Consider the following 22,370-nt stretch of genomic DNA (forward strand, 5'->3'; position numbering starts at 1 on the left):
CAAAAATTGACGCCCGAAAGCTGCAAGCTGCGATTAAAAACGGACAACTGAGTTCATTTGACACGCCTAAGTAGTACGATACGTAAGATACGTTTGCTTAATCTGTGATATATATTAAATCTGTGATTAAGGATAAGGACCTCTTTTTATGGACATGTACCCACGGTCCTACGTATCTACTTTCTAGCCAGTTTATGTTATAAAAAAATAAGAATGTGCAAACTGTAGTAAAGCTATTAACTTTACATGTACATGAAAGCTGCTAATTAAGTATAAAACTGGGTCATACACAGATTGTAAACAATATAACTTAACGTACGGTTATTAGCATTTTATTAGTCCTGATGCCTTTATGTCGTACCGAGTTTAATACTTGGATACTTCCATAGGAGAGCCGTGTTGGGGTGAATTTACAATAAGTATAATTATTATGTCGATTGTGACAGTAATAACTAGAATACATACTTATATGAACACGGAAATCTCATCTTCTGATTGGTTAGAAAATTGCCGCAATAGCCTTTACGTGTATCGAAGATTTATACTGCATGGGGGAAAACTAACCCCAACGTTGCCTCGAGGCGTTAATCTGTTTTCCGGGAAAGTACCGGATGAATCATCGCCGCCCCCAAACGGATAGGTGCCGAAATTGTGGGTACAGTCAATCAGGCGCAAAGGTTACACGGGCGAGCCAAAACTTTAGGGCGATATTGTTACACTTTTGGATGCATTTGTCGTGATTTTATAGTGTACAGTCAGCTGCAGAGAAAAGGAGACTCCCTGCCATACAAATTTGTAGGGGGTCTACTTTTCTTTGCAGCTTACTGTACAGTAATCAAAACCAAATTAGGTATTATAGTTTATTTACTTAATACATTGATTAAATATTAGTTTGATGTTTATTACTTTTCTATTACTTCAATTTTATAGCTAACATATTGATTTGAATCTTTCTTATGAGAAAAGTTATTACCCATTGGTAAGTTTATTATGGTTCCGTACCAAAAAGGTACAAAAGGAACCCTTATGGCGCCGTGTGCGTGTGTGCGTGTGAGCGTGTGTGCGTGTGTGCGTGTGTGCGTGTGTGCGTGTGTGTGCTCAAACTGTGTGTGCAAAAAGCTGAAACTGTCGCTGAACGTTGAACGCTCATTTCCTACATTAATCGCGTTTTTCCTGATATAATGAGGTCGGTTCAGGTGCGTCCTTGCGACATGTCGTAAGTCGTAAACTATTGAAGTCGAATAGTCTTGAATTTATATGGACGTTGTCTAACAATAAAATTGTATATTAAAATATTACTTGTTATTGGAAATTGAGTCTATCTATATTGAGTCTTCTATGAATTACATTTTGATGATTCAACTATTGAAAGTTTGTACGGAACCCTCGGTGAGCGAGTCCGACTCGCACTTGACCGGTTTTGTTTTTAATTAGCAGTAATTTACTGTTTCCTCTAGTACCATTAAACGAGTTTTTTGTATACGATTTGACTAAAATATGCTGCATGGGGGTTTTCAGGGGTGAAATATATAGCTAGCTCTTGCCCATATTTCCTAGCAGAGCTCGGTAGTCGGTATCCCATCAAACTTCACCCAGTGATGGAGCATGTGAAGCTGAAGCGGTCACTAATGAAAATTACAAAATTACTTATTTTCATGTACGTATTTCAGTTACGCGCATATAGGAATCGCAGTTAGAAACTAAGACAAATAGATTGTTAAAATCGTATTTTATAGAAGAGAGAAGCATGAGCTCACAAATGCCAAAATCTGACTAATGGTAAAGTGTGCCAAATATGCATACCTACATATGTATGATATGTACATACCCACATATTGTGCAGGCTGTCTCGTTAGCCAAAGATAAAATATGTAAACAAATAGATTAAAAATACATCAGCTGAAAGGCAACAAACTTGATCCATAAATGTCACCTTTTATGAATCGTCTGCAAACAAGCGTGAACGTTTAACAGATACTCAAGCGAGGCATCGAAGATTTGGGCCGGTGTACTTTAGTGTTATCAGTTAATAGGGCCGAGACCGTTGACAGCAAAGTGTCCTTTACAAACAACTTTACGACGTTGGAAATTACTTGGCATTTTCTTCATCCGAGATATTTTAGTAAGTTAAAACAGTATGAAATATTCATTGCAAGTAATAGATACCTAAATGAAGGATTATGGAGTTTTAATATAAATAAATAAGCAGCTCCCAACATCTCGTAAGATCAAGTACAAGGTAACTACTACATTTATTTTCAATGGAACGTCCTTCGGTTAGACAAAATTGTTATAACTAAATATTTACTTACTTCGTTAGTTCTACATACTTTTTGAAAATAATATTTTTTTAGAAAACTGAGTACCTACATTAGAAAATATTAGGGAGCATAGTGCATAGTCAAAACTGTAAATTTTTTTTTAACATGCTGTTTTGTTTGACATAAGTAGGCCTTGAGGTCAAACTCTCTACAACTACAACGTAAACTTTCAAATCAATTTTTAACACGATGAATTGTGTGCAAATTTAACGAATATTATAACCTAGCTTGACCTACAAGCATTACTAAATAATGTAATGTTTACTATAAAGCCTTTAAATGGCACGATTTCTATATGTTCTTTAGACAGAGAGTTATACACTTATAGTAAGTTGATCTAGGTCACGATCCCCGTATATGGTAAAGCAACGACTAAAACTACCTTGTTAATATTATACCCACTATGTTTTATACTACTTCTTCTTTTATTAATACAAAATTAAAATAAAATAGGTATAGGTCTTAATTAAACTGGGTATTTGAAATTTACTAGAATGAAGTATTGTCAATTTGACAAATTATGGCTAATACCTGCGTTTGAGACCACCACGATCGAAACAATGTAGCTAGCTAGGTACTTTTGTACAGTGTTGAGTAAGCATCAAATTTTTAGCATACATTATTATACCAATAGTCAATACCACCTGTGCGTGTAACTAAAGTTATGTCTTAAATTCAATTCAGATTCAGATACTTTATTGGTAAAACATTATTTTTACACGTATTTCACCTGTCCATATTTCTCGTCAGCATACGACGAATTAACCTTTATTGGCGTTTTAATTTTCTAGTTTGCCTTATCTTAATTCCCAGCCTTTCCAGTCAAGGTCTAACAGCCTTGATACATATTTAACGAGGAAACAAGACCAGTGAAATCCATACTAATATTATAAATGCGAAAGTAACTCTGTCTGTCTGTCTGTCTGTCTGTCTGTCTGTCTGTCTGTTACGCTTTCCCGCTTAAACCACGCAACCAATTTTGATGAAATTTGGAACAGACAATCTTTAGACCCTGAGACAGAACATAGGCTACTTTTTATTTCGAAAAAAAGGGATGAAGGGGTTGAAAAAGAGGTTGAAAGTTTGTATGGGATTTCTTAATTTTAAATGATAAAACCATGAAACTTTATATTTTAGCACTTGATAAGAAATCATTAAACATATATTTAAAGTCACATACAAGTCGAACGCGATTAATTAACATTATTTTTACCTTTAAAATAAACATGGTGGGAAATAAACATTAACTAAAAGCGGGTAGATTATATTTATTTGTCTACCCCGAACATTTATATAAATTAATATCGGGTAGTTTTGTGTTGTTTACATCTCCGGTGACATTTTGCTGGGACGTCAGTCTTCCGCGACCACGGCCAGTGCAACCTGGCCGAAACGTTGGGAAAAAAGGTAAAAATAATGTTAATTAATCGCGTTCGACCTGTATGTGACTTTAAATATGTGTACAAAGCGCGAGAACTTAAAGTGTTATATCATTAAACATCTTGATAAGGGATAGGGATAGCGATAGGGATAGCGATAGGGATAGCGATAGGGATAGCGATAGGGATAGCGATAGCGATAGCGATAGCGTTAGCGATAGCGATAGCGATAGCGTTAGCGATAGCGATACGGATACGGATACGGATAATATGGGTATCGTTAGAGGGATACGGATAATCGGTCGGCGGTCTCTTACAATCAATGTGCTCTAAGACTATCGTTGTTTGCTTGCTTGAAGATTACGTTTGCGATAAGTATAAGCAAAATGTAAAAAATTGTAAGGGATAATAGAAAAAAGCACTTTTTACCCACCGATCATAGTGTCTAAATACGGGCTATGTGGGATGTTTATAAAGGTTTCCCCAGCGTATATAGAATTACCTACGCTGTGGTCGATGTGTAATATTTCTACAATCATTGCAAGCAAAAGTATTATGTGCAATCGAAATAATCGCAGATAAATATACCTACAGAGAAACCTACGGTCCCTACGGATCCAAATGAAAATCTTAATGAATACTTTTATTACGCGGGCGAAGCCGCGGGTAAAAGCTAGTTTAATAATAAGTCATGGTATTTTTTACTGTGCAGTAACCGAATCTCGTTTCAGTCGCAATGTCGAAATGGGCACGCTTAGCGGGCGAACACTGCGTGGAATTCTTTGGACTGACTGCGTATCAATTTCACTTTTGAAGCTGCCCATCCAAGTGAGACTGATGTCTTGTATATTTCTTGTAAATGTATCCGCTAATTTTTTTACTTATGTACAGTTTTTTTTTCAGTTCAATATATATTTACACGATATCAGTGACTGGCTACGAAATACCTACTTGCCTATGTGAATTTAATTTTGCGCGTGAACTAAACTGTACTTTGAACATCCATTTTTCCGAGTATAAATTAAATTTAACTTTAATATTAATGTAAGAGCAACTAATCCAATTTCATACCAGTTCATTATATGAGGATACATAATTGTAGTGTATACTGAAGAAAAAGTGGCGGTCTAGAAGAGAGGCCCATGGCCAGTGATAAAAGGCTGATATAAAGGCATTATTTATTATCTACTTGAAAACATATTTCAATGACATTACAGATAAATCTAATGCGTCATGAAACTTAAAAAAAAAAAACAGTAAATAAGAACATGAAAAAAATAAACAATAAAAGTTTACAACTAAACAGTTGATTTGGGCGATGACGTAACAGCGTGGCAGCGTTGCGTCGTTTGTCCCAGTGTAGGGTATGATGATGATGATGATACTGAAGAAAGCACGAGAGGTTTACCAAAGTAGGCGTTTGATTATACAGACAGAAACAAAACTATGAGAAAGCAGAATCAGCCGGATGTCTAGTCCGCGTCTGCATATGTACACTTTAAATAGAACACGGCAGTTTCTTCCTCGAATCAAAGCCAGTAATGATCTATATATATGCATTAAATTAAAATGTCAATCTACGGGTACTCACTCTTCAAATGGCATTATATGTTTTTGATAGGAAGTAATTTTTCGAGATTGTGTGGATAGTCAATATTGTATGTAAAACTAAAGAAAGGGTAGTAAGGGGTTGCCTGATGAGAGTGAGGATAGTAGATAGTAGAAATGAGAGCTAAGTTAAAATGGGTATCAAATGATTGAATTTGAAATTCCATAATACACAAAGACAATGAATTTATGAAATTTATCACATACAAGTAATGACCCGTGTGGTATCTCAATGCATATTGCCGTTTATATAATTGCATTAGGTTTATGACTTAGTTTTGTCAAATATTTAAACAATTATCTTAGTGCCTATTAAGGCAAATTAGATGCGGATAAATTGTGTATTGTTCCAACTCAACTCACGTGACGAGTAATTAAGTGTCGTAGGTTTTAGTATAAGTACCTATAGGTTGAAAGAAAGTGAGGGAGGCATCGATCGGGTCAGGAAAGAAAACTCCCCCAGACACTTAGGGTGCAAAGTGCAGTCAATCAAGGGAGACGAACGTCGGCATCGGACGCTCGATATTATTGAACTTGAGGATATACTTATATAATAAAATGTAATAATTTCCGTTAGGTAGGTAAGTCCTTGTTTTGTACTATATGGCTATAGGTAGGTAATTGGTACTAAACTGTTCCATGTGGTTAGGATTATAGTAGTTTTCAATTGGGATGAGCTCTGTTCTATGACATTAGAACATTTTCTGAAATACGTATATTTATTATAATATCTGGGTTCTATTTTAATATATCACGTCTTTAGATAAAAAAAAAACTCTTATAAATACAAAAACAAACAAAGATAAAAAACAAAAACTTAATTTCTGGCCGGGATTCGAAACCCACGATCTACGACACCTACGATCTATCTGCGTACATTAGACCGACCTCGTACGACTGAGCTAAGCGGAATCGATGCGCGTGCGGCGAAATTAACGACCATATTTTACGTTTACTAACGCGAAAGAAAAACTCATGAAAACTCGAAAATTCGCGTTTTCCGGGATCTAAGGCTACGCTGGATCGATTTTTCACCCCCGAAAACCCCCACATAACAAATTTCAGCGAAATCGTTAGAGCGGTTTCCGAGATCGTCGGTATATATAAATAAATATACAAGAATTGCTCGTTTAAAAGTATAAGATTCGTGAAGAATAGCTAGTGTTGGTATGCAGAATTGCAGATTAGAAATATGAAATATTCAGCGATACAAATATAACAATAAATTTGCATTTATTAGGCCAAATACTTAGGATTTGCGATCGTGAGTGCCAAAAATGAAGTACGTTACAACAGAGGAAAGTGAGCCAACATAGAATAGTGTACCTAAGAGTTGATAATCAATCAATATAATCATCTCTTTTGTCGTTCTGCTTAAAACCTTAAAACCCAACCCAACCAACAACAACTCAACTCAACCCAAGTTCAAGCTTAAAACCCATGGATAATATACACCTCTCAACCATTTACGTTCCTCGTGTTCAATTAATTCTAAATAGTTTTGTGCGTATCTACTCCAGGGTGGCTAGCCGAATGGCACAATCGCTCACGAAACGCTCACGAAACGAAGCGCTAGTAGATATCTATCTCTATCGCGCTTGCGTATTGGCGCGACAGAGCCAGCGGCGTATCGCTTTCGTTTGGCGTCGGAGAAATGCCATTCGGCTACGGGGCCAGCTCTAAGCATGTGTAGGATTGCGTTTAAACGGTTACCCATTTACAACTTCCTTGACTGTTAATAAAGAGTAGATTACGCTCAATTACAATCGTATCATAAGGAACTAAGCGGGAAGCGAAACAGGCGTTTCCTATGATAATCTTATACTTTTAATCTTATACTTTTAAACGAGCAATTCTTGTATATTTATTTATTTATTTATTTATATATTTATTTACACTGACGATCTCGGAAACCGCTCTAACGATTTCGCAGAAATTTGTTATGTGGGGGTTTTTGGGGGTGAAAAATCGGTCTAACTTATCCTTAGGTCCCGGAAAACGCGAATTTTCGAGTTTTCATGCGTTTTTCTTCGCGCGCCATCTCGTGTGCAGTAGTTGTACTGTTAAGACAGAATTCTTTCGGTCGATGTAAGTACTATTTATTGCAAACACTAGATGGCGACACAGGTCAAGACTAAAACGAATAGAAAAATACACTATTTGAGTTTTTGTGGCGAAATGCGCGCCATCTCGTGTGGAGTAGTTGTGTTGTTACCTCGTTAAATGAATAAAAGGTTTGTTTGAATTACAAAAGCCCTTATTTACATCGGGACTATAGACACTTCCGATGAGTTTGATTGTTAACGATACCTACTTACACAAAACATTTTTTTCTCGCTTGGAACTCTCTTTTTATAACTTTGTCTTCGAAATCCTTAGCAGCTGTGGATAACCAGAGATCGTACTTGCACTGGTTTGCCTGGTAATACGGCCAGGAAGCATTAATAAGCAAATACATCGTAACTGATCAGTAAACAGTGGTCAACCAGGTTATAGTTACTATTAATCAGCAATGCACAAGCCAGCCGGGTTGGCATAGATACCGGTTAGAAAATGTAGATCATTATTACAAAACGTCGGTTGTTTACACAAATGATAATATACAGCGTGCCCTATTTATTACGTTTGTGGATACTGGTGTCATTCATCACTGTAGATGTATGACAGTAGGTAAATATGTAGGAAGGTAAGCCTTTTACGTGATTCATTTTTTCCAATAAGATTCTCAGACCAATCTTTTATACATATACTAGTAGGTAACTACAGTAATGTACCTACCATAAATATCGAACGGAGTATCCTTAATCGGGTTCGGCCTAATGCTGCTTATAATAATTGGATTTATTTCAGGTAATTAATGAACACCATAGCGATTAACTTTAAAGGCAGAAAGCGTTATCTATGGATTATTTCTCTCACATTCAGCCTAATTGTGCGCGATGGTGTATTGCCAGATGTCTAGCAGCCTTAAGTAATAAACCTACTAAACATGTTTGAATAAACCTATGAAACGTTAATTTTAATTGCTCCGTTAACTGTTTTACATTGTAAATAGTGTTAGATTTGAATTTTGAACACTACAATAGTGTGAAGACAGAAATATAATCATAGCCCCTTCTATCCAATCTTGTCGCTATAAACAATTGGTGTTGGGCAAGTGTGGGGCTGATGCGGGAGGTATTGTTTGATGACGGTGATGAAACCGCGACCTCGCCGGGTCTCCGCCAATCGCCGCCGTCGCGCACTCATCGCAATTTAAAATGTTAGGAACGCCTCTAATAAGAGGACAGGGGGCGACTAACACATCTGTACTGTATGACCTTAATAATTATTCATAATGAACAATTAATATTCATAAATGAAAGTTAGTACAATAATCAATTGAATAAAATAAAGGTTATTTTAGCGCAGTACTTTAAATTGTTTTGAAAAAGTGGGTAATTAGAAAAACAACCATACCATTCGGGCGAAGGTCTGTGAGCTTGATCCGCATTTTCTCTTTCCAATATATCCTTTATGATCGGTCGATTTAGTGCCAAATTCGCCTATAATGCACCTTCATCACTTAGCACTTCACTTTTTGAGGGTATATCACCTCACATTTTGCTTGTTCGATCGATTAATTTTAAGTCAAAAAGGATAAAAGTAATCAAGAAAATATTTTAACAACCACTTTTCACATTGTTTTTGCACGTGACAAAACACAAGTAAAGACACTGCAAAGTGAAACAAAATAAATAATATTATTAGTTAGTAGCACAATAGTAACTGGCGTAACTGCGTATCGCTTGATTTGACAGCTGCGAGCACGCTATCCCGATCCAAATATTGGCTGATCGCGTGAATGAGCGGCGGAGAGCGCGGGGCGGGAATGCCCTGAAGTCAGGCACGGGTACCCGAGGGAGCACGGGACGCGGGAACGGGACGCAAATAGACCGGGATTAATCCCACCACTATACTACGATTCGCGCGCGACACATTTTGATACTTGGTCTGTCACGTAAATTAACTAAACATAAGGGAATAAAATACTAGAATTACAGCCGAACGATAATGAACTGTAGTGAAAGACAAAGTACTGCATTACGAAGCCGGAATTCCAGCGTTTACGACATGAAAAAACGTGCAATTGTTTTATTTCATCAGGCCAAAATTGTATTCTATAGATCAAATCAAGCGATAAACATGTACTGGAACAATCAATAGAGATAATCATATTGTCGTATATTGTAAGTATAAAACTGACGTTGTTAATCGGATCACGACTGCACCACCGCCGTATAACCGTCTATCGCGCAAGCGCTGCGCGCGCAACTGACGTACACCTGCGGCCAGCTTCAGTGCGATCGACGTCACTCACGCCGTGACAACAAACCCAGTTTCTCTGTGGCAGGGGGGAATAACAAACAAAATACAAATTAACAGGTAAAAAAAAAGAGATAAAGCGATGATTTGATATTGACCCGCATGTTACACATCGCGAGCCCTTCGTGTCATGGCCGCTGTACACACATGGCCAACAGTTCCACCAACCCCCTTGGCCATGTGTGTAGAGGGCTACTTGGCCGTAAGTTTGCAGTTGGCGCTTGCGCTTGCCGGCCAACCGATTCGTGTCGGTTTTTTGTCCACACATCAAAGGATCTTGGCGCCAATGGCCAACTGCGTTTACACGTTGGCGCTTCATTCAGTTGGTCGTCAGCCGTCAGAGAGGACAGTAGTGATATATTTACGAAAATAATAGGTTTATCTATGCCAATAATAGTGTAGATTTTAGGAAATAAAATAACCCTGCAAATGTTTAATGTATTTCCTAAAAAAGATAAATGTTCTTATCAGAATATTCAAAAAATTGTTAATATTGCAAATAATTTAATTTTACTACGGGGTTATTATTTTTTAATATTTTTTTTCTGACAACGTCTATGACCAAGAATTTCCTAGATTTTTTCATTACACGTCCATCTTTCATGAAGAGCCAATGCCAAGTGATTGGTTCGCCAATGTGTAAACAGCGGCTCTTATCTTGGCCAAGGGGTTTCACAAAGGGCTGGTGGAACCGTTGGCCATGTGTGTACAGGGGCCATCACATGTTGTCCCTCAACAATCAGACGATGCCAAACCTCTGACTCATGCGGGTTCGCTAATTGAATCTAATAAAGAAGTAGGTAGGTACCCAATTAAAATGTCTAAATAAAATTAAACAGCGACTGTTAGACAAATACCTACATCAGTTTTTAAAAATTCACCAAAGATCTCGTCGGAAAATTCAGTACCTATTGAAAACTACGTATTATTATTCTACTTTTCTAATTTTTATTGATAAATAATACCGACTTGTGATAAGTGTGATAACACTCATAAATCACAACTTGTGACTAAATGAAAGTAGATAACTATATTTGAGGTTCCTTGTCCCTATGTTTTAGCGACGATAAATATGTATTTACTACAATATTTTAATAATTGATGAATTCGGATATTTCAAATATATTTAACTTTGTTACCAAGTACTGTTCGCTAACTTTTGTGGAAAATCATCCTATCTTTTACCATTTTATCAATTTGCCTGATCCCTAACCACCAAATGCAAACTTACCCTTAAAATCAATGTGCTTAAGGATTGAAGGCTCAGGAAGGAACCATTTAGATAACTGGGAATGTCTAGGTCGATGTCTGTTAAAATAATTCTAACAGGAGTTAAATAAGATATAAGTACATCATTATAATTTTCATCATTTTGAGGCTTTCACTGCTTTCAGGTAACAAAAAACCTACTCGTGTGGCGTGTCTACGATATTAAATTCTTCAGAGTTTGAATGTATGTACCTACTTCTAACCACATTTAGCATGTCCTCTCTACTTGCAATCTAAAAAAACCGAACGGTACTTTTGCTAAGTCGGACCACATTGGCCAGAGATGTGGGATCGAGTGAATGACCCCTGAGTCGCTACAAGAAACCATTGTGTGCCAAACTACCAACCATATTTAGACTAAGCCCGCTTACAGCTAATTAATTACCTAGTCCATCTCTTTTGTATTCTCGGTAGTTATATATTCTGCTACTCCTGAAGGCTTGTGAAGATAGACGTAATACGATTGTAACTCTTATACGCAAACTTCATAAAAGAGTGCGCAATTGCCGTTTATTATTAACCTCGTAAAAATTCGCCTGAGCAAGACTAAAAGTAGGAATTTTAATTAACAAAAAACTCAAATCTGATTTAAAACAAGTACTATAACCAAATACCCTTCCCTTCTTCTTCTGGACAAATAAGTCGGTTTTATATTAACTAATAGTCGGTCAACGTCAGTCAAATATCTTTTCACCATTTAAATTAGGCGCGAAAAACTATTAAATCGCAAAGTCCCTTTTTCAGCTAACCCATTCTAAACAGTAAAATGGCATTCCTTGTTTTTAGTTAATGAACTTCAACTCCAATGTAATTAGTCAAACAACGAATTCAAATTCAACACATGTAAATTTCAGTTTCAATTAACTAAGCGTAAATGATCTCGAGTCCAAGGACCCACAAAATGATTTCATCTGAAATGCTGAAAGCGCTAGAGCCCGTTACGTGACCTATCTACAGCGTTCAGCCACAATTCAGCCATGTTCGGCTAACTAGGTCATGTGGCAAAAAAATACATCGTCCGGGTCGCATCACATGACTATATTGCATGTACGAAGTTACGAAGTAGAATGTAGCATCTGGACTAATGGGCTAAGTAGTTGAAACCTTGTCCCAAATGGCCATCACTTAAATATTCCAAAACTTTACTAAATTAATGCGAGCGAAGCTGCAGGCAACAGCTTGTTGAAAATAATTTGATACAATTAGAATACATGGTGATCATAGATATGCCCCACATAAGGTACGTGTAATTTTTAAAGGAATCATAGCTATACTTAAAAAATTTAAATACATGACATTGTGTACAAATATTTCCAGTAGGAAGAGACATGATTGTATACAGAAGCATACGGTCCCTTTCCTTTAAGAAAACAATATAATATATAGAACAGATAAAAACTTCGGTAACGTAAACATAATCACAGTAACGTTACCCGGATGCTGCAAAATTATTCGTGCGTGGGAATGCCTTCATAACTCTTCAATGTAATAGAACGACCGATGTCCCAAATTTAGTATCGTTATTTTTGATTGTGCCGACTAACGGTATTTATGAGTTATGACAATTGCGACAGACTTACTTTACTACGTTCTCAGCGACGATTCCACAAACCTATTTATTATTGAATGTGGAAACGGCTTCAATTGGTATGTTTTTATTTAATGGATTATCTAACATTCGATTGAAATCTTTCTCTATATTTGAGAAACCGTTTTACAGTTACCTACATTTCTACAAGTTCAGAAAAGAAGAAGAAAAGTTTCAGGACTGCATTTTTTTATCTAGTACCTATTACTATTACTACCAAATACAGGTCATTAACTTATTTAGTAGGTACCTACCTAATACTCAAATGTAACTTTATTGATTTGTTTAAGGCTGAAAAAATAACATGTGTTAAGTGATATTATATTTGCTACCACACAGTAAATGATCAATGATAAGTATAAGTATTAGGTAGGTACGTCAACGCCATCTAACGTGATCTATAAGAAAACTTCACCTCACGTACGTTTTCCACAACTGCAGACCAATATAGACTACAGTCGCTTCGGTACGTAGCTAACTACTTAATTGTATGTCTCGCAACCAGATGTCGCTACTGTCACCCACCACTGTTTCAATTAGAATTTACTGCGAACTTGAAACTTGAGTTTCTTACATCATGGTAACCTTGGTAAGTTGATAGTAGTAAATATTGATAGTCGGAAGAGACACTGCGTTGCATGAAAGGAAATTTAATGGCCTCCAAGTTCTACTTAATCCTGCTATCGAGCTAACTAGCAACTGATAAGACTTCGTCTCGATTTCAATTACAAATGCCTAAATATGAACAAAAAGCAGAATGTTAACTAAAAAAAGTTTGAGTTTTGCCTACCTTTTCGTCGTCTACGTCGTCTTTTACGTTGCCTGTTTCCTTTCCTTTTAGATTTTTCCACATAATTAACGTTTAAAGTTTCCTTAACGACGCCTAAATTTGTAGTTCTTGCCAGTTCACATAGTTTCCCTAAAATACACAACACTAATCCAATCATATTCACTGTTCAACACTACACCGACTTGAGTAAAGTCTTCTTTTTCTCTTCTTTATTTTCAGTTTGCAGACAGGTCTCTTAACTTTCGATTTAGTATTTACTAGCACTGCGTTTGTATATTTTTTGCCAGATACTTCCGAGTTCCACATAACCTTCGTTGATGGCAAACACAATGAACTGTACTGTTAAGTAACAGTTGGTTGAACACTAAGATTATGGGAGTACCTATACCTATACTAGTTGAGAGTTTTAAAAGACCTCTTATCTATAGGTTATCTGTACCACTCACGACACAAGTCGTCCGAGAGACGAGCGCGGTACTGAATCGATGCATCTCGTAAGAGACACATATCATAGAAGTAAACACTTCGAGCCTTGACGTGATTTCTTTATAAGGATAAAAATAAACACACCAGTATCATACGAGACTGAGTAAAAAGTCGTTCTAGCCGAGTTGATAAATCGCCATTGCCTAATATAGGTAGAGCTGAATTTGAAATAACTTAGATCCTTATAGCGCTTGCATTCAAAAGTCATCTCACTTCACGGTATTTTATTATCCAATATTTAGACCGACCCATAGAAATACCACTTTTATATAGTCGTAATCGTTTTTTTTTTTTTCAAGAAAAAAGTAATAAATTTAAACACAACACTTCACTGTTTAGCTCTACCGACTACGCCTATAACACTATCGATATTGCAGCTACCTTAATGAAGGCCCTTAAGGAAGTCTTGAGTGACTCCTTCAAAGGGTTAAGTCCGTATGGAGAAACCTATCATCTGTTATTTCATGAGCTTTAAACTGTTTAGAATAAGGTAGAGAATCACTTACAATATCAATGTTACAAGTGTTTATAGGTAGGTAGATCTACCAGTAATCAAGGAGCCAACGTATTGTGCGTGCTTTCTAGTCGCACGTGTCTGGAGTTTCAAATATTATCCTTTCGTTATGAAATAGAAAATGTACTCATTTATCAAACCGGTCACGATCAAGAAATCTAGCATTTATCTTGTGTTATTAAAATTGGTAGCGATTGAAATAGTGTACAGAAATGGTCAGATTATAATGTAAACTAGGCACAAATCAGTCGCACATAGGTACAATCTAACACGAGTTAAATTAAACACTGACAACAATTGCTAACACTAATACATAAATATATATGTACTAATACAGCGGTACTAGCGCGATGAGTGACGCATGAGAGAGTTACGCATACAGTAGCCAATATCAAATTCGTGGTAAGGAATTAATTGTTTTAATTATACCGATAGCTGGGACTAGATCTTAAGTATCAATTATATGTATACGCTACATAAGCATTCCCATGAAATGACCCGATTACTTGCTACATATATTGCTTCCTCTGAATCCCTAAGTAGACCCTTACCTACAGTATCCAACAATCATATAAAAATCAATCGTCTCTTGTTTTCAATTGAAACAAATGACAAACGTAATTTCTTATTGCAAAATCGTTACGAGTGCCAACGAACATCGAAAAACAAAAAAAGAGGAGCAAATAAATCGTAGATAGAGCAACTGATAAATTCGCTTCGTAATTTAAACCGTCATGCGAAAATCCAATTTGGAATTAGCTTCATGTGCTAGGGATGTCACAATTATGTTAATTTAAGATGCAGTGACAGTCGTGACATCCGCGCTGGTACCTGCATTCAAGTTTTTAAAGCTAATCACGCAAACTTATAAGGAAATTACAATAAAATATTAGGTTATTCATTTGTTGAAAGGTACTTATTAAACCTATCATATTTAAATCCAAATGCCGATTGTTATTATTACTCAGAAGAATCAGAAGTTACCGATTATTGAGTTTATTTTACGTATCTTTTACGTATCAGAGCCGAATTTCCCTCTAGGCCAGGTTTTGATATAGACAAGGGGCCCGATAAATTTGAGGAGGCTTCAAAATTTCCAAGTGCCATAGATACCTATACCTACCATGCAATTTCCAACGAGCCCTAGATCCCTGTGCAGGCCTGTATAAGTTACTACACTAAGTCTTTCGGCAAACGCACTATTAAAAGAGCCTTAGAAGCGTTACAAAATAACATCACAGTTAAGAGTTAATAGTTGAACAGTTGCAAAATAAATAACGGTACCTAGTTCTTTGGTGTGTTGTATAAATTCTTAAATGAAGTGAGTATTTGTTGAATATCTATTAAATAAAGTGACTTACCCAGCATCCTATTGACTTCCCCTTTTTCAGTCATCGTCGTCGATGCCTTTCATGGTTCGATACCTGTAAAACATTAACCACTTAATAACGTAACTAATGTAATACCTACTAACAGAAAACGATTTCCTATAAATAAAACAAAAGTTTCCGTAATATTCAACAAAATGTAAACGATTAGTCATAAACAGGGTTGAATATACAATCTTTACCTAAATCTATCGTTCCGGACTTGAAAGTACGAGCACAACACAATCACAGATTGGCACTATATCTACACGGAACTTTAACAATCATTTAAATAAAACAAATCCTGCATAGTCAACGTTTAAATCATAACACACTTCACTCAAAAACTATACATTAATTTGTTTAAAACGGGAAATATTGTAAAGATTTTTCATTTTGCGATAGAGCCATCTCTGCGAGGGTTGAAAGGCTGCCGCGCGGAAATGCACGAAGCCCCCCGACTGGAGCCGAATGCAAATATCACCCAGGGGCGTAATTGGACTATTTTTTATTTATAAATTTATAACGTAGGAGTCATTTTGTAAAAAAAAATAAATTCCACGTCGAATGTCAGCAACCTATCACTTTGATATATTTTTTAAAAGTATTAAACAATAGCATGATTACTATACATAGATCTAAATTGAAATCATAAAAACACAAAAGTTATATGCATACAAAATATCCGAATACTCTAAATTTGTTACCAGTACATATGCACATATATAATACACTAGCTTTTGCCTGCGGCTTCGCTCGCGTTAGAAAGAGACAAAAAGTAGCCTATATCACTCTCCATCCCTTCAACTATTTCCACTTAAAAAATCCGACAGTTCGTCGCTCCGTTTTGCCGTGAAATACGGACAAACAAACAGACACACACACTTTCCCATTTATAATATTAGTATGGATTGGTACCAAATAGGTTAAAAATTAATGCCATTAAATTTAAAGGTAAGACATTTTTGATTTCAAATACTAAAACATTGTTCATATTTTTCCAATGATTAAAAATACAATATCAAGACGTTTTCGAAGTAGGTAATATCCAGTCAGATGTTGATACATTTTCTTAAGGTTACTTGAGTTCTATGTAGTTCTAGTAAAAAATGCAGTAAAAGTACATCCGGTTGTACTATTTCCCTTACTGAATTCTGCCCTGTTGCAGTAAGTACTGCCACCCTGCAGTGGGGTCGCGCGCCATGTTTTCCACGCATGCGCGTTAATTTTCATGCACGGGGTAATCACTAGGCATGGTATGGTGTTACGTCGCTGGAGTGTTGCCAGTGCCAAAAAAAAAAAAAGAAAACGCAGGTATCGTGACCCATTTCATTGCGTACCAACTGTGTACCTATTTATTTTTATATTTGTTTAACTGTAAAAAGTAGAATATAACTTAGAGATGTAGCCTATATTATATGTGGCGTAATGCCGGCCTAGTAGAGGTGCATTGACAGCGAAGCAAGGGTCGATATCGTGACGTCACACCATTGAGAGCAGCACGGGTAGCATGGTCGCGCGATAGACGATAAAATATCAGGCCGTCCCTATCGCACTATTAGTAAGTGCGATAGGAACGGCCAGATGTTTTATCATTTATCGCGCGACCATAATTGCCGGCCAGGTTATGCTTAGGTAATATAATATAGTAGTACTTATCAAACCAGCGTGATGATCATAAGTTCAAAAGGTTACAATTTACAATCCAGTTTATATAATTTCCGTATTCAGATATAGACATTATAGTACGTCAACTACTGTCATTCTAGACTAAATATTTACGCTTTGAAAAATACTAATCCATACTATTCCATATGGGAAAGGGTGTGTGTCTGTTTGTTTGTCCGTCTTTTCACGGCAAAACGGAGCGACGAAGTAGAGATAGTTGAAGGGATCGAGAGTGACATAGACTACTTTTTGTCTCTTTCTAAACCCCCACTTCTCTAAAAATGGGGGTCGGAAATTTGTATGGAGCATTCCGCAATTTTCGAATTTAACGCGAGCGAAGCCGCGGGCAAAAACTAGTAGTAATATATGTACGAAATTAGTTAATCTCTAAATATATTATAATAATTTGTTAGTGTTATTTTACTTCTGCATTTTCCATGAGTATTTCAAGTGACATACATATTCAATTTTATTGGGTTGGTAAGAAAGTAATGAGCGATCAATTGAATTCCACATAAAATTTTTGAGAGAGTTCTAGAATCTTCTATGGTCGAAAGTATATAAAGGGCGAGTCGCACAGTTTCTCGTCAGTCATTCACTAGCTGTCGCCGAGCTATAGGTAGTTTCAACTCAGTTGAGGCCACGCACACTATAACACTGTCATGTAATGACAACGAGATTTTGAAATTAGTGTTCTTATGTACTGACTGCAGATTCAACAGTGAATTGTAAGAAATACCAAAAAGTTTCTACAATATTTACTATTTTGTTAAGAATTACGTCTATAGAACAATTTTCAAACAAAACAGAAAATAAAATATCTCGTATGTGATTAATTAATTGTCAGATTATGATTGTAATATAAATCGTAGAAATCAAAGATAATATGTAATAAATTGCCTTATTTTATCCTCGTAGTTGTTAAAATGGTGTTTACCTATTTTTTCATTACTTATTAGCAGACATAGAAGTCGCGGTAGCAATAACGTCAATTAACATAGGGACATCCTTCCGAAATAAAATATATCGATAGCTGAATACTTATTTAGAAGTAAAATTTCATATGAGCTATAAAGTTCACCGGATAATTTAATTTAATAAAATAATATCGCTTGTCCTTAGCAAAATTTTATTCGTGCCACCGCGACTTCCAGCTAGTAATACTGAGTTCACATTTAATAGCGTCATGAGAAAATTATACGAAGAAATAGCAGCACTTGATAAAGAAACGTTTCACAGTATTTTCAGAAAGACCCAAGAAAACGAAGAAAGATATAGGGAAAGAGAACCTATGATAGATGATTTAATCGAAAACTAAAACCTTATAATCAATCCTAACGAATCAGATAAAGATATGCCAAGTGACGGTGGTTTATAAAAGGATTTGTTCATTATATTTTACTGCTTTTAATACCATTAATGATAAGTATATCAATAAATAATAATGTTTTTCAAAAATATATTAATCGTTTTTTTTACATTCACTCACTCATTTCATTCATTATTTTTTTTGCAATCAGTACTAATCTTCATTTAGCTGTGTGTGTTATCATTCACTTCAACCTCCGTGGAATTACCTATAATATAAGGAAGAAAATGGACGAATTAAAAGTGCATGTAAGGCATTGCTTACTATATGAATTTCAGTCTGGCCATTCAGCCGCCGAAGCAGTGCGTAATATATGTCAGCGTGTTGCTCCTGAAGTTGTGTCTGAGGCCACGGCGAAACGATGGTTCCAGCGGTTACGTAGTGGCGACTTTTCATTATCAGATCAACCTAAGTCTGGTCGACCGGTGAAGATTGATGTAGCCAAATTAAAAACCTTAATTGAAGGAGATCCGAGGCTAACGAGTCGTATTCTTGCTACCGAGTTAGGCTGCTCTCATGTCACCATAGAAACACATTTACACGAGTTGGGAAAAAACTACAAATACAGTGTTTGGATACCGCATGAACATGATAGAGATCAACTAAACCGCCGTGCCGATATCTGCATACAACTTCTGTCTTTTTGCCGCACATTCAACTGGTTGGACCATCTTATCACTAGAGATGAAAAATGGGTCTTATATATAAATCAGACACGCAAACGTCAGTGGCTAGCTCCAAACGAAAAAGGAATAAAGGCACCAAAAACAGAGCCTCACCCGAAAAAAGTTATGCTGTCCGTTTGGTGGGATATTCATGGTATTATTCACTGGGAACTCCTACCAAGTGGAATGGCTGTTACCGCATCAGTATACTGTAATCATCTTGAAAATTTAAACCAAAAAATCTGTCAGAATCGTCCACAGCATGCTAAAGTTTTTTTCTTACACGACAATGCTCGCCCATACATTGCAAAAATGACTCGGCTAAAGCTATTGGAGCTAGGTTGGAAAGTGATACCTCATCCACCGTACTCTCCAGACTTGGCACCTACGGATTACGCATTGTTCAGATCGCTAAGCAATGCCTTGAATGAAAAAAAGTTCGATGATCAAGCCCATCTACGACAGTACATAGCTGAGTTTTTTGAATCTAAACCTAAGAACTTCTTCGCCGATGCTATTCATTCTTTGCCAGAACGATGGAGACAAGTAGTAGATAACGAAGGCCGTTATATTTTTGATAAATGATTAAAATAATAAATTAAATAAAAATTACAATATTGGTTATGATTCGCTCATTACTTTCTTACCAACCCAATATAATCCAATAATTATTCTTTAATGTTATGTTTGAATATGTATGTGGAAATCATAATATTCAAGAGTACTAATGCCTACTTCCTATCCACTTCAGCACGGGAAGCATGGTCGCGCGATAAATGATAAAACATCTGGCCGTCCCTATCGCACTTACTAATAGTGCGATAGGGACGGCCTGATATTTTATCGTCTATCGCGCGACCATGCTTCCCGTGCAGTTTGCTAACTTAATCCTCTGTCGCCTTAGATTTTCAACTTTGCTCTTACACTTGTGTAGGCGCTTTATTTCCCTGTCTGGAATGTATTACAATAAAATTCGACGCGAAAAGAATTTGCTGGGATATATAACGAAATAATTCACAAAAATATTAAATGTTATAAAAAATCATTAGGTAGAGGTACTATGATAAAAGTGAACCACCGCTCCGTAGCCGATTTTTCATACAAATGTACTAAACGTAGCGTCTACGTAGCGCCAATCATGTGCTAGCAATCATGTGATATGTACGTAATATGTATTAATATTATTGGAAATATTTTTTACACAATTTGATGTATTCACAGCTATGTCCGTATGTTTGCTAATGTCAATATTTTAATGTCTATATATTACCTACATCAGATTACATTCGTTGACATTATTCCAAAATTAAATGTAAGCAAGTCCATTAGGTATTTAGTTTAAATGATTTTTAAAACGTAGGCAGGCCTTAGCACAGAATATATAATAGTACAAGTACAGAAGGCCCACTGCTTTGATGTTCACGAAATGCCGCCTTTTAAATGCCTACAAAATTCTAACAAAGAAACGAGCCGCACGTGCGCAGCGTCGGACGATAGGGTTGCCTATGGATTAAAACGAATCAATACTCAGGTGAAATGTTATGCTATTATATTCCAGTCTTGGGTACTTTCTAGTTATATACCTCTATATCTAGTATTTACATATTTTTGTTTAAATCCCAACATCACAACACAAGCCTTATTACACTTTTCCGTGGGACTTAATCAATAGTAGATCTGTGTAAGATGTCCTATTTTATTCATGATGTCTATTTAACTAAGCACCATTAGACATTCACGCGGAAATCGCATATAAAACTTAAAAAAAACTCGCGACGTAAAGTAACAATAGAAAGTGCGAACGTGCGTTCCGTGAGAACGCGCGCCACCCCTGATTAGGCCGCGAACTCGCGGCCGCCAGCATGTACTTGTAGCGCGGCGATAGAATCGCAGAGTGAGCCGCCCCTGGCCTTAGTCACAATCGGTTCTTAATTGACGTTAACAAATGCGTAGACATCATGCAGTATCCATTTAGTCGGCAGTAGACTCCAATCATACATATACCTCATGTCATTTCATCAAGGACCAAATTCGACTGGACGTTTTTGTGTGGAAGGATATATCACAGTACTTATAGTTAATTATTACGTATGTATAGGCGAGTATGGTTCATGTACCTAGATGGCTCCAAGGCCATCCACCTGCCACTTAAGGATCTTCCATATTTTGATGTAGATCGGTTCCAGGTAGGTAAGCTATTGGACGAGGCCGTAATGTGTGTTTTCGACTAAAGTTGTTGATATTTTAAATGCATTCAGCATTTGTGTGTAAGAACAATTGCATGATCGAGATAATAATATTATTTAATTAGGAGATGATTTGAAAATACGTTAGTATCTACCAAGATTCTAGAGAATATAATAGTACCTAATAAGAAATTGTTATCAAGAAAATGTGTATATTTATTTAACTAATTTGGATAAAAAAATATTAAACAGTCTGCTCTACATACTATCTTATTAGTCGATTTTATTTTTTGAAAAGTAAGTAGGTATTTACAACACTTAAGTATATATACCTAACGCGGAATTATATATTAATTGTAATCAAGATTGAAATCACCCGTTTCTCACTACTGTATTGCAACGTTGCAGTTTGCAGTAGAGTAGAGACGCCACATCAGACATGCTGAAGCAGTCGCTGACAGGATAAGATATAACTTTGAACCTAACAACGATACGATACAATGTTGCTGTATTTTTATTAATGCAATAGGTATAAAATATAAATCGTATCGTATCTACTATGATATGAATAACGCCAGCAAGCTATAGATAAAATATTTAAACATCGTTAATTAAATAGCAATACACAGTTAAGTGTGTACATTAGTGTACAATTAGTCGGTACATTGTTATCATATTTCTGTTATCACTAACCCTACCTGATAAGATAGAAGACGGCTGATAACATCAAAACTAAAAACTACAGATATCACTTCACTTTTCCAATAAACTGAAAACCTCTGGGAACGCACGAAA

General features: G+C 36.2%; 1 protein-coding gene across 7 annotated transcripts in view; it reads right to left on the minus strand.

The window, feature by feature from the left end:
• Window positions 1–22,370, minus strand: part of LOC125242409 — a 90,455-nt gene extending 68,085 nt beyond the window's left edge. For 2 of the 7 annotated variants that reach the window (XM_048151218.1, XM_048151217.1), the window contains exon 1: window positions 13,321–13,666. In XM_048151218.1, coding sequence (XP_048007175.1) covers window positions 13,321–13,477 — 157 coding nt within the window. In that variant the 5' untranslated portion in view covers window positions 13,478–13,666. Of the gene's footprint in view, window positions 1–8,767; window positions 9,025–9,554; window positions 9,670–13,320; window positions 13,677–15,681; window positions 15,745–22,273 lie in introns of those variants that run through there. The other 5 variants (XM_048151216.1, XM_048151215.1, XR_007178867.1 and 2 more) reach the window with 5 other exon arrangements.

This window comes from Leguminivora glycinivorella, chromosome 2 (genome assembly GCF_023078275.1).
Source record: "Leguminivora glycinivorella isolate SPB_JAAS2020 chromosome 2, LegGlyc_1.1, whole genome shotgun sequence".
Taxonomy (NCBI): domain Eukaryota; kingdom Metazoa; phylum Arthropoda; class Insecta; order Lepidoptera; family Tortricidae; genus Leguminivora; species Leguminivora glycinivorella.